The following is a 13,514-nucleotide window of genomic DNA, read 5'->3' as shown; positions in this document are numbered from 1 at the left end:
GAGCCCAGAGCCATGGCCACTGCCTGGCCCCCAACTCTCAGGTATCCTTCAGTGGCTGGAGACTTCTGAACTTAACACTTCAGGTCAGTGGCCCTGGGAGGGCCTGGCCATACCACTGGCAGTCCAAGGTCACCACAGGGCGTGTCTTGCCTGGTGTGGCCTCTGCTGGCTGTGTGCCTGTCCTGCAAGAGGGCTCCCCACACAAGGCCTCCTGCAGATGGACTGGAGGAGCCAGAGTGCACGGCCTCCAGGGGCCAAGCCTCCCTGCTGCGCCCAGATCCCACCACCAGCCGGGCAGCCCCTGGCCTTCAGCTCCTCAGGGCCCCATAGCCCATCTCCAAGACAGACCCTGGGGTAGAGGGTCACAAGGCACAAGTCCACTCAGTTGCTGCTTGGGTGAAGGGATGAGGAAGCCTGGGTGGTGTCCTTCCCTCAGGCCTGATCAAGCAAGGTCAACTCCTGCCCCAGGGCTCTGGAGGACCCTGCCTGGGTGACCTGCTCCTGCAGAGCCAGAGCAGGGCAGTGACGGGGCCCTTCCACTCAGCCCTGGTTCTTCAGATAAAAGAAGATTATTTAAAAATAAGACACAGCCGGTTGTGGTGGCACACATCTGTAATCCCAGTGGCTCAGGAGGCTGAGGCAGGAGAATTGCAAATTCAAAACCAGCCTCAGCAAAAACAAGGCACTAAGCAACTCAGTGAGACCCCGTCTCTAAATAAAACACAAAATAGGGCTGGGGATGTGGCTCAGTGGCCGAGTGCCCCTGAGTTCAATCCCTGGTGCCCACCCCCCCCCCAAAAAAAAATGAGACAAAGATAACAAGATTTGACCATGCAAAGGTCCATTTTCAGAGAACGGAGAGCGCCCGCCCAGACTTGGCCATGGGGACCCAGTCTGTGACACTTTCTCTCATCTGCCTCCAGCAAGGTCTCACAGGGCGGGCAGGCAGAGGCGGTGGGTACCGGCTGCGGGCCAGGCCCTGTGCCCCTCTCCAGGCCTCCATGTCTATTGAAAATGGATCATTCCAGCACCAGCACCTCTGACTGAGCACGTCTGCCTTCCAGTAGGGGCACTCTGCTGGGTGTGTGGGGGACACATCCTCATGTGGAGGCTGAGGCCCAGCCAGCACCGCAGCTCCCTGAGTGTGTGCTTCCTGCTCTGCTGCTCTGTGCCCATCCTCTGGCCCTCATCCCACTCCTGTTCCTGAGCTGAAGAAGGCAGCTGAAGGTCCCTCCCCAGGCCTGCACCATGACACCTGGCTCCCTTCCTGTCCCCCGAGGCCTGGGGGCAGGCAGTGCAGGGTGAAGGGGGGTGGCTCATCTGGCCTCACCTTGCTGCTGCAGACCCCGCGGTTTGTTCAGGGCCAGATCTGACCGCTGCTCCGCAGGGTCCGCACGGGCACCCACAGCCTGGGGAGCCAGTGCAGGCCCAGGGGGCCAGGCTTGCAGGCTGATGGCCTCTCCTCCAAATCTGGCCCTAAGCAAGGCCTGAGAGCACCTGAGACGAGCAGGGTGCTGTACTGGCTGCAGGTGGCACCAGGAGGGAGCAGGACAGTCAGGTGGGGGCTGAGGGCCCCCTGCCTTGTCAGGTGGGGCCTTAAGGGAGATGCAGGGCTTCCTGCTGCCAGGCCTGACCCAAAGGACTACCTGGGAAAAGCGGAGTGGCCACACCGAAGGGAGCAGCAGTCTGAAGAAGTCCCAGGCCCGCCACCAGCAATGCTTTCAGGTAACCACTGTGTTTCAGAAAGGAGGCAGAGGCTGTTCTCCCTCATTACAGATAAGATGGAGATCTGTCCCAGGCCAAGGTGCCACACTAGAAGCCACAGCCTTGAGAGATGACCTGGGGCAGGCCGAGGGGCCACAGGCAGGCCCACATGACTGGCAGTGTAGGATGGGCAGGCAGCCTGTGCTCAGAACCACTGTGGAGGCCACGGTGCAGCCTCTGCGGAGCACAGCCCTGGCTGCAGCAGGGGCCTCGGAGGCCCACGTGTGCGAAAGATTGGCAGGAAACCAGGACTCTTAATCAGATTTATTTTCCTCTAATAAGACAGTTTAACATGTCAAAGTTTTGCATTCTACAGTCTTACAAACTTTAGTTATTAGCATCGGAAACACAAAAACATTGCAAGACCTCAAAACACAAATAAATACCAAATAAAACCACACAAAATATACAGTAAACAAAAATATAGAACATAATAATGCTATCGGGAAACCAGACATGTTGCTAACTCCTAACAACAGGATTATTGCTGAGCAATAACTCATACCGTTTCTTAGAAGAGCAGAGGACACGGGAGTGATCACTGGTCACAATCACTTGGACTGTCAAGAGGGTCCTCACAGTGAGCGTACTACAGACGGCGAGTTTTAAAACAGGCAGATTAAAAATACGGAGTCAAATGAGAGACTGGCCTTCTTTGGTCTTTGTTTCTGGGTAAGAACTGAACACAAGAGGTGGACCACCAGGAACTGACGCATCCTACCAACAGTCCAGCGGTCTCCGTCGGCTTCCACGCTCCCTCGCCGCGGAGGTTCTCCTAGAGAGACTGCTTACGGAAATCCTTGGAAATAAGGCCGGATTTTATGTTTTTCCAATTAAGTCATTTAGTTTGCTGCTGAAGGTCATCTTACTTGTCTAAGGGGGCTAAGTCATAAAACCACTCACCACTGTTGACAGGAGTGGCACAGCGCTCCTGGACTTGAACCTTTTTCACACGAGCTCACAAGACAGAAATCGACTCAGGGGAAATGAGACACAGCTCTGCTGGCCACTCGGGCCTCCTCAACCACACAACCACCAGCCACAATGTGGGGTGCTGTCTTGCCCGTCTGCCCGGCAGTGGTGTCTGGGCACACCTCTGCAAGTGGAAGACACCCCTGATCTGTTTCCTGGCCTCTGGGACGGGCTGCTGGCCTGGCCTATCCGGGTCCCTGCTGGCCCGGCTCTCCACTGACTCAGTGCCTGCTGACAACCAGCACCAGCCACGCCAAACCAGGAATGCTGACCAGGTCACTCACTGACACCAACTGCACCTGAGCAGGCCCTCATGGGCTCATGACACCAACTTCAGAGAAAAACAGAGCGGATGAAATTTGCCAACAGAAGACAGGGCTGTGGTCTTGGGCCAAGAGATAGACCTGGGTGACAGACCCTCCTCGTTTCACACACCCAGATGCACAGGTGCACTGAGAACTCCCGAGCACACCTTCTGAGCCTGGTCAGGGAAGATCTGGACTCAAGAGAAAAGAATGGCATTTCAGCCTCCACACAGGCTCTTTCCAACGAGCAAGTGACCCAAGCAGAGGGATGTCTGGGAGGGTGGGACTGGGCAAGGGGCACCCAGGGGAGTCTGTGCTCCTAGATAGCATGCTGCCACCCTGCCTGGCCGGAAGCGTCTTGGCTGGGCACACTATGACGGTCCCGTCCCACTTCTCGAGGCATGGGGGAGAAAGGAGGTGTGGCCTGGCTGTGGGTCTGTGGGCCACCTTCCTTCCCCAGGGCACTGCTGTGGTGGGCCTCCAGCACCCTCTCCTTTGCTGGGTACTGTTCAGTGCTATGGGGCTGCCGGGCCTGACGGGGCAACTATTTCACAGAGGATGCCGAACAAAGGGGTGACAGCAGTGACGACCCCAAGGTGGCAGCATTTACCAGGATGCGTGGTCCAGCCCTGGGTGACTTAGGTGATCTGGGGAGGTGGCTGGCTTCCCCGTGGACTGTGCCTGACGTCCATGTCCTCACCAAGGCTGGCCACATGTGGTCAAGAGGAAGCCAAATCAGCAGGGATCCAGATGGGCAGTGGATCTGCAGGCCCTGGTAGAGGCTGCACAGAGAGCGGGGGCCACAGCACTCCCCACCAAGGCTCCCTGGGGCAACAGCCAAGGCAGAAACAGGGGCTGGGCAGAGCCACAGAGGGAGGCAAGGAGACACCCCAGCAACCGCCCCTGTTGGCTGGCGGGGGGTGTTGGGATGTAGTATAAAGAGAGTTCCATGCTGTCTGCTTGGGGGCTCCAGGAGGGACAGGGATCAGAACTCAGAACCCCTCTACAGCCCTCTGCCCACCTCTGCTTCTGCATTGGGAGCACATCCAGGTCCTAACCCAGGGCTCCCGGGACGTGTGTGGGGGCCCACTGCCCTTCCTAGGAGCCCGGACCCTGGAAAGCCCGGCTCTCTGGGGCCAGTCCAGCCCACGCAGGGCTGGGTCTGTTAGTCCTAACCCCCACACCCCAGCTCCCTGACCCACCCACCTTGCTGCCAAGGCCTCCACTAGCCAGCGTCAGCCTGGCCCTGCACCGTCTTGGGCATTCTGACTCTCCGGCTGCTCACATTCCCGACTACCAGAGGGCCCAGGCCCATGCGTGTCTAACTAGCTCGGCCCCAGCAGCCCCTGTGGCAGGAGTGGTGGGAGCAACATGCTGAACCATGGGGAGCACCCATGTCCCTCACAGAGGTGACAGCAGAAAAGACTCAGAGTGCTGCTTCAGAGGGCTGGACGGCTCTGTCCTGTGGGGAGTTTTGTTACTTTTGGTAAATGGGAAGAGCACACCCAGACACACACAGTGTATGGACCACCCTTTGCTTCTTGTGGCTGGGCCCTGTGAAGCAGAGAGAGCAGGCCAGGGCCCGATGGACAGCTAGGTCTCAGGCACAGGGACCACAGCCCGAGGATGGCCCGAGCGGCAGCACCGACTGGGGCACCAAGGAGTGCGATGGAGCAGTGCCCGGGGACAGTATGACAGCGGGTCCAGTGCCCAAAGGCATGGGCTGCTGCATCACCAAACCACAAGCAGACCGACCTGCCTCGCCCTCACCCTAAAGGACCCTGCAGTCACTCCAGTCACATTCTGTAGGCGCCTGGGGGAAGAGGGAAGGACCTGGGACACATCCCACCAATAAGCTCCCAAGAGTCCCTGCAGGGTCCCACCCAAACCAGGGTTTCTAAGAAGGGGAAGAGGCTTCTCTCATGGCCACGCTGCTCACCCTGATCTGCGGTGGTGCGCATGCTTCCCGGGAACGGGAAGGAAGCCACAGGGATGTCCCTGCACTGCCACCCAGCTGTGGGAAAGCCACTGAGGGCTGGTGGGGCCTGCCAGGTGCTCCTCTCCCCTCCACACCCAGTGGACAGGCCTAGAGGAGGTCAGGGACACCTTCGAGGGAACAGCGGGCTCCACAGTTCCTGCAAGAAATCCTTCTGCTGAGCAGGGATGGTGGCTCCTCCCTGGGGACCAACCAAGGACACTGATGTACCCAGAGCATCCCAGGAGTGGAGCAAGGAGTGGCAGATGGAGGAACCAGTGTCTTAGCCGTGGAAGGGCATGGCAGGCGCTTGGAACCAAGCAGGTGGCTTATGGGAGCACAGGGACGGGTGTGCGGGAGGGCACTTCCAGCAGGCACTGGGGCAAAGGCACACCCAGGACAGATGGCAGCACCAGAGACGAGGTGGGCGCCAGGCACCAACCAGCCGTCCCTGCACGACCGTGGGGAGAGCCCAGAGGCAGGCAGTCTAAGTGCGCGGCCCAGCTGGCCAATTGTGGGCGCGTCTTTTGGGCGAGTGGCACAGATGTGGTGGCCCGCACACATTGGTTCTGCCTAAGAAGCACCCGTCGCGTGTAGCACCCATCAGTGTAAGAGCACCGTGAAGCGTGGTGCATAGCAAAGGGGCACGGGGCGGGGCTCCAGGCTCCAATCACAGTTGGTAAACAGTGAGCTGGGAGTGCTGCTCAGGCAGGGGCAGGCTGGGGAAGCAGCCCGGGCGACCTTCCCATCAAGGTGGTGGCTTGGTGCCGCTGGCAGTCGGCCTGGGCAGACCCCAGAGCAGCAGTCTCTGGAAAGCTCAGAGGGCTCTGCTCTGAGCTGTGGGCCCCAGGCCTGGGGGTGGTGTACAGGGCGAGGCGCAGCTTCTGCTCCAGCCTGCCTGCTCAGGGAGGGCAGGGCAGGCTGCGGCCTGGAGTCTGGAATCTGGGACAGCTAAGCAGTGGAAGTTCCGGAAGCCACTGATGAGCCTGGCTTCCCTGGCAAGCACAGGGGGTTGAGAGCCTGTAGACAGAGACCTAGCGGTGGAGAGATACGTCTGGTCAGACCATCACGTTCTAGAACCATGCCGGACACAACCCAGGGTGGAGAAGCAGCACGTCACATCTAAGGCACATGTACCGTATGCCACCATCTCTGAGCAAAGGCATTGCTTTCGGAGATCACTCACCGAGCGCAGCAGTGTGACAAGACGAAGGACACCTGCGAGGGCCTCCTGCAGCACAGCCACCTGCCCACCCCCGACGCGACGCTGGAGACAAGGCGGCGCTGTCAGCAATGGAGAGCTTGTCTGAACCGGGGAAGAATCTCAAAAGCCTACAGGATTTTGTTTAGAACTCCAAAGTTCAACTAATGCCCTATTTTAGGGTGAAAACAATTATAAATCTGAAAATGATGCACAGCATCCATGAGCAATGTTCCTTTCATAGTAATTTTGAAGTAGTGTCATTAACTACGACAGATATTGAAGGTTTACATTTCTAACGAGAAATAGCAACAGATTGAATGTTCTCTTTCCTATCACAAGTGATAACCAGTGTTAGTTTACATTTTCTTCCAAGAAATATCAGTCTATCCACGTTTTAAAATAAAAGGTTTGCAGTAACAATTATTTGTAGAACTTTAAATTAAAAAATGATTTCAGAATTTAGAGACTTTAAAAAAAAGACCTAGCACTTCAGGGTCTTCTGACAAACAAATTATTAGAACAGAGACCAGATGAGGCCTTAAAAATAGACAATATACTATATTTGAAACAAGATTGCACTCTTGACTTTTAGGGTGAATATATCAGAACTGCATTATTATTTCATAAATTTTCCTTTTGCTGATCATGCCGACAGGTCCAGCTGTCCCCACGTGCGTTTCCTCTTTTGGGTGTTCAAGTTTACGGAAGAAAAATGTTTCTTTTGTTAGCATATGTTTTCCACCTTACTTAACTAGATCTTTAAAAATGAAAATGAAACCCTCCTCTGACAGCAATATTTATCTCATTGAAGGATAAATAACTCTTCAGAGTGGAGTGTGGCTAGTCTGTTAGAAAACGCTGGAGTGTGTTCACGTGTGGTTCCTCCCGCCAGCCGTGCGTCCGCCTCCTGCTGCTTCCTGCGTCCCACCAGGTCCTTTTCTGAGTGCGAGGACCTCAGTGAGGACAGACTGGTTCAAAGCCCCCAGAGGAGTTACCTTCTGCTAAATCCACCTCCCCAGGTACTCATCAGGGGTCAGGCAGATCCGAAGTATCCACTATGACTTTAATAAAAATCGTATCATCTTTAATATACGTCCCATTTTCTAGAACAGTTTGGGCCACGAAGACAGGGCAGCCAGAGGCAATATTCATCTCTCCGGTGGGCTTCTTGAAGCTGCTGCTGTTGGGATCGGGCTTGAACGCATCTCCTAGATGGCGCCGAGAGGACCCCTGATCCATCAACATGAGCGTCACTTTCTGCTTAAATGGCCATGGCAGCAAAGCATCGTACTCTCCACGCATAATGACAAAAAACAGCGACAAGTGCGTCCCCTTCCCCATCCCATCTCCGTTCAGGTAGACCCTGGCACACATCTTATAGCCAAAATAGCCCGTGTAGAAGGGCTGGCTGTAGAGAGACAGGGTCTTCCCCATGACAGCCTCCTGCTTCCGGCGCTTGTAGTCCCGGATCTTCCAGATGAGCACGCCATTGTAGCTGGCGGTCTCCAGGACCTGGAACCGCAGGTCCATGTCAGCCAGGCGGATGTCATGCACGCTCAGCATCTGGTCGTGCCGGCTCAGCTGGGACTCCAGCAAGCCTGCTGGGGCCACGTGGGGATGAGACAGAGTATCAGGGGTCAGAGGCGACATCTAACCAACAACAGCTACATAAAAAAGGGGCACACACAGGGGCTGTCCCAGGACGTCTGGAAGGGCTCCACCCACCCCCAGTCGTCCCAGCAGATGAACTGTCGGGCGGAAGTGGGAGTGAAGATGGGAACCTAGGAAGGTGGCAGCCCCCAGGAGATGACCTAGGGCCTGCATGTCACAGGCACCTCGCTGCAAGCCAGTGAGGCCATCTTACTCGGACACTGCCTCCTTGCAGAAAGGCGCCCATGAAAGCAGGTGATGGCCACCTGCCTGCCCACTAGCCAGAGGCCAACAGGGTCTGCATCTTTCTGGATCTGAGCTGCTCCCTCCACTCCAATCCTATTTGCACCATGATAACCCCATTCCTTCCCACCATTAATCTTCATGCAAACAGTCACAGTCCTCATTCAGGCCCAAGGCCACAGGCTACACATTTACTCAAGAGTGTCAGAAATGTTCGGGCTGGGTGTGCTGAGCCTCCTGTGTGTGGTTTCCACTCCTGTCCCAGGCTTTCAGGAATGCAAGGTAGGCACACAAATGGCCTGGAGCACCCTGCCCAACAGGCCTGGGCCTCCCTGTGGTGCCAGCCTCTCAGGGAGAGCTCTGCACTCTGTCACACTGGGCCTGGCACAGAGGGACAGGTCTAAGTGAGAAGTACCTGTCGCTACTAGAGGAATCTCCACAGGAAACTTCTCTTGCCTCCACACATGCGTCCTCTGTAACCCGAGGAGCTGGAGGCAGCAGGTGCCAGCCAGGCCCAGCCCTCACCCCAAGCAGCTCAGGCCCTGACCCAGCCTCTCACCTGTGTTCCGAGCTGCCTGCCCCGCACTCTTGTCCACACTCTCCAGCTCGGTCACACGATTCTGAAGGGACTCCACGCTGCTCTTCATGCTGTCGGCCTCCTCCCAGTTCTGTCGGAAGGGACGGATCTCCTTGTCCAGCTCCTTCAGTTTCTCTGCCTGGCTGTCTATCACTCGCTTCCAGACCAAGGATGGGAAAAGGCAAACAACAGTCACAACTCACAGGACGCGCCTTGTGACAGCGGACGCGCACAGTGTCCTCGGTGTGCAGCGCGCACCACCAGGGGACGTCAGGAAGAGCAGTGAGGGCAGGTGGTCAGTGAATGGGGATTCTTCCCAGAGGCTGTGTACTCTGGCCTGCCTTGCCCACAGTGGCCACTGTCCCCTCCAGGCCAGGCCTCAGTGGCCCCCCAGCTCTGTGCTGAGACCCCCGGATATGAGCCTGCCTGTATTCTTACCCGCTTCCCACTGGCTTCCCACAGGCCAGCAGCACCTCCATGCGCTGGCCAGGCCGCCAGGGTCACTCACCTGCACCCACACGTAGCCAGGGTCTCATGTGCCTAGAGGCCCTGCTCCTAAGAGGCCTCAGGTTTGGGAGAGTGGAGTCATGCCTTGTGGCCCCATCTTTCATTTGTGTGTCTATTCTGCTACTTGGTCCAGGACACAAGTGCCACCCTGTTTCTGTGGCTACAGATGCAGCTTCATGTGGGTCCTGGGAGGGAGGACCACCCAGGATCCCTAGGACCTCCCCCAGAGAGCTAGCCGCTCTGCTCAGGGCTGGCAACAGAACAGGCCAGCAGTGGGCCTCAGGTCCAGGGCGAAGCCAAGGGGGCAGCGCCTATGAGAGGTCTCCTCCTTCACCTGCTTCACACTGGGGAGGGGGCGGGGCGGGGCGCAGAGCCTGTCTACAGACACCAGCTGCCTGGGCCTGAGCTCATGCTGTCTTAAGGACCTCAGAAAACCCTAGCTCCAGAAGCAGACTGCTCTACAGTGGTCATGGGAGGGATAGGAATCCTGGTCCAGCTGTGGTGGCCCAGGGTTTTAAAGGAGTGTTTACTTGTTAATTGGAGCCAGAGACTGAAAGGTTCAAATTTTGAAAAGCACTTGCATTTTGAAGCCAGCTCAGGGAGCCTGGGCCCTGGCCCACACTTCACTTCTCCTTTTGGAAGTCTATTTCTGAAACTCCAGGTTTCAGCACCTTTGACAGCCATGTCACCAGCCTTTAAGGAACAAGTGTGGCAGGTCTGGGGTACCTTTCTGGGGTGCTGTTCTTCCTGCTCCTTCCAAGAAACCTGGTATTAGCTGACATTTATAATAGTGAGAATGGTGTCTCTAAAAAACACCCCTTGTTAGGTCGATGTCACTTTAAACAAGTACCTATGGCCAAAGTAACAGTTAATTAGTTCAGGAGGTCCGTTTTCTGGGGCCAATCTATTGACGTTAATGAATGGCCACACTCTTGGGATGAATGGTTCTCACACTTGGGATGGATGAGAGCTCTTGTGCGTTCTTCCTACTGCTAATAAACTAAGCTCATGTGGATACTGATGAGACACAGACCTAACACAGCCTGAGTGATACTGTTTTGTAACTTCGTGCACTCAGGAGGGAACCCTGAGTTGCGGGATGGCCTGGGACAAGCCACTTGTCACTTTAAGCCTCATGCTTCTAAGCTGCTTCAACCTCAAACTGAAGTGGCAGGAGGGTCCCTAATACTCTCCGATGCCAGGCCTGATCTCAAGAAGGGGACTGTGGGGTTTGACTGTGGGACATCCTGTCAGCAGTGAGGCTCCCCACACAGCAGGGGACACTGATCCAGAGCGTGGGGCACCCGTGTTGGGGCAGGAGAAGGGCACCCGTGCTGTGCACACACATGGTCCACACGAGCAAGGCTCAACTAAGTAACCTAGGCATTTCCACATCCAAAGGGAAAATGTTCTGTTTTTAAGTCAGAACTTTCATTTTTTAATTGGCACAGTCTCAAAGCAGAACTCAGACCTAAATCAACTTTTCTCTATAGAACACAGCAAAGCAAAGAGATTTCACTCTTTAAGCGCCATGTTCCACAATCAGCTACTGCAGTGTTTTTATAAATATAAATCTTAAATGCATATGTGAAATTTCACTGGAGGAAGAGTACAGAGCTGGCACAGTGGCACATGCCTATAATCCCAGCGGCTCATGAGGCTGAGGCAGGAGGATTACAAGTTCAAAGCCAGTTTCAGCAATAGCAAGGTGCTAAGCAACTCAGTGAGACCCTGTCTCTAAATAAAACACAAAATAGGGCTGGGGATGTGGTTCAGGTCAGTGCCCCTTAGTTCAATCCCTGGTGCCCTGCCCACCAACAACAACAAAAAAAAGAACAAGAGCGCAGAAGCTGAGATAAGTAGTGTGGCTGCACAATCCACGGACAAGCTTTCAAAGACTTGCTGACCAGCTCCATGCACACACATTTTGGGGCTGCAGCCACTGTTCCTGGCTGTCCTTCTTATTCTAGGTCACTGGGACCTGAGAACATGACCCTGCACAGAGACACAGCATGGTGATGCCCAAGTGCTCAACTGAGCTGTGGACTGGGCATGGTCAGTGCTGGCTTGGGCCCTGCTGATCCACTGGCTTCAAGAACCACAAGTTGAGTGCCACTGGCAGCCAGAGGGCATGGTCAGGCTCACATGTCCATAGTCATCTCTTCTGAAGACAGGGTTGCTCACTATGTTGCTCAGGTTGGCTTCGAACTCCTGGGATGAAGCAATCCATCTGTCTCAGCCTCCCAAGTAGATGGGATTTAAGAAAAAATGTTTAAAAAGAAAAATGGCTCTTTACATTTCTATTAAGAAACACCTTCTTGGTATACCCAAAGGACCAAAAAACAGCATACTATAGGGACACAGCCACAGCAATGTTTATAGCAGTACAATTCACAATAGTTAAACCATGGAGCCAACCTAGATGTCCTTCAGTGGATGAATGGATAGAAAAAAATGTGGCATTTATATACAATGGAATATTACTGAGCAATAAAAAAGAACAAAATCATGGCATGTGTAGGTAAATGGATGGCATTAGAGAAGATTATGCTAAGTGAAGTTAGCCAATTCCAAAAAAACAAATGCCGAAAGTTTTCTCTGATATAAAGGGGGTGACTCAAAGTGGGGTAGGGAGGGAGAGCATGGGAAAAAGATTATTTCTAGATAGGGAAGAGGGGTGAGAGGGAAAAGGAGGGAGAAGGGAAATAGCAAGGATGGGGGAATTTGATGGTCATCATTATACAAAATACATGTACTAAGATGTGAATTTGGTGTCAACATACCTTATATACAAACAATGACATGAAAAACTGTGGTATATGAGTGTATTAAGAATTTTAAGGCCAAAAAAAGAAGAGTATGTGTATAATGGCATAATTTTGTCATGGACATACTTTATATACAGTTACCAAAAAAAAAAAAAAAAAAAGAATAACAGTACAAAAAAAAACTTTTGTGTGTTAAATGTGTACTCTTTCTATGCATAGAATCTTTCATTTGAAAAATGTTACTTTCATTTGACCAACATTGAAGAAAATCCATACTCATATAATTTTTTATATGCAATAAATCATATGTTTCTATCTAATAAGTCTATGAGATTAAGAAGACAATTTTCCAATAAAGTAATAACCAAAAATAAACAAACAAAGAAATAAAAGAAACACCTTCTTGGCACCAGGCATAGTGGTTGGTGCACACCTGTAATCCCAGCAGGTCAGGAGGCTGAGGCAGGAAGATTCAAGTTCAAAGCCAGCCTCAGCAAGTTAGCGAGACCTTGCCTTAAAAAAAGAAAAAAGGTGGGGGGGCGGCTGGGGACTTAGTGGTAGAGCACCCCTTGGTTCAATACCTAGTACCAATAAAACAAAACCAAACCTGTCATACCTTCCTGGACCAGCAAAAGCACACACACTCTTCACTTCCACTCTGTAACACCTCAGCCTGCGTCCCTGTCCCCACAGCCTAGAAATGAGGCCCTGGACTCCATCTGCACACCTACCGTCTTTGGATAATCAGATAAGAAAAGTGATGATACAGAGTGAGGGGGACTGTGGTCACCAAGGGGGTCCATGTGCAGGGCTGAGGAACCCTGAGGAAGGCAGGGCAGAGGTGGAATTGACACTGGCATGGGAGGTGTTGGAGGAAGTGCTGGAGTAGACCAGGGAAGGCAGGTGGGCAGAGTGGCTCTCCCAGGTGGGTGTGGAGGCTCTCAAAGTGCGACCAGAAGGCCACTTGCACTAACAAGCGTGGGACAAAGTTGGAGGTGGTCAGTCACGTGAGTGCAGGGCCCAGCGAAGAGCTTAAGGTTACTGTGCTGGGGTAGCCAGAGGGTGGGGGGTCTGGAGATGCGGGCGACTCAGCTGTGTCCATGCCCCTGGGCACTTGGGGTCATGTGTGTCAGCGCTGGTGGCTGCTGACCTGGGTGATGCTGGCTAACGGCAGTCACCTCTGGGAACTGTGCCTTCTTGCCCCTTGTTCCTGTGTCTGAGGGAATTGTGGGTGCTGGGTCTACTCAGAGTCCTTTCTTCAAATATGATTTTGCCTCCCTGTGCTTCTCTCTCCACGGAGAAGAGAGCTGGCCCACTCACTAAAGGTCCAGACAACGCAGACAGCTGCTGTCCCTCCATCTTTACTTCTGGGTGCCGCCCACCCCCATCTTTTTGACCTACAACCTGTTGATTTATTCAATTACAAAAATTTTAAAATAGAGTGGTAAAACAGCATTAAAAGTACAGTAAGTAAAAACCTCTCCAGTTGGAAGAGGCAGACCTGAACAAAGAGGCCTGAGGCTGCAGGCAGGGCAGACTTGCTGCAGGT

The 13,514-nt window shown here is 53.9% G+C and overlaps 1 protein-coding gene across 14 annotated transcripts in view; it reads right to left on the bottom strand.

Annotated features, from left to right (window-relative positions):
• Window positions 1-2,013: 2,013 nt before the first annotated feature.
• Window positions 2,014-13,514, bottom strand: part of Traf3 (TNF receptor associated factor 3) — a 111,606-nt gene continuing 100,105 nt past the window's right edge. For 11 of the 14 annotated variants that reach the window (XM_078050946.1, XM_078050944.1, XM_078050951.1 and 8 more), the window contains 2 exons: window positions 8,673-8,847; window positions 2,014-7,821 (listed from right to left, as the gene is read on the bottom strand). In XM_078050946.1, coding sequence (XP_077907072.1) covers window positions 7,247-7,821; window positions 8,673-8,847 — 750 coding nt within the window. In that variant the 3' untranslated portion in view covers window positions 2,014-7,246. The remainder of the gene's footprint in view (window positions 7,822-8,672; window positions 8,848-13,514) is intronic. The other 3 variants (XM_078050952.1, XM_078050956.1, XM_078050954.1) reach the window with 1 other exon arrangement.

Source organism: Ictidomys tridecemlineatus, chromosome 5 (assembly GCF_052094955.1).
Source record: "Ictidomys tridecemlineatus isolate mIctTri1 chromosome 5, mIctTri1.hap1, whole genome shotgun sequence".
NCBI classification, from domain to species: domain Eukaryota; kingdom Metazoa; phylum Chordata; class Mammalia; order Rodentia; family Sciuridae; genus Ictidomys; species Ictidomys tridecemlineatus.
The sequence above is the reverse complement of the archived record's forward strand: the minus strand, read 5'-3'. Positions and strand labels throughout refer to the sequence as shown.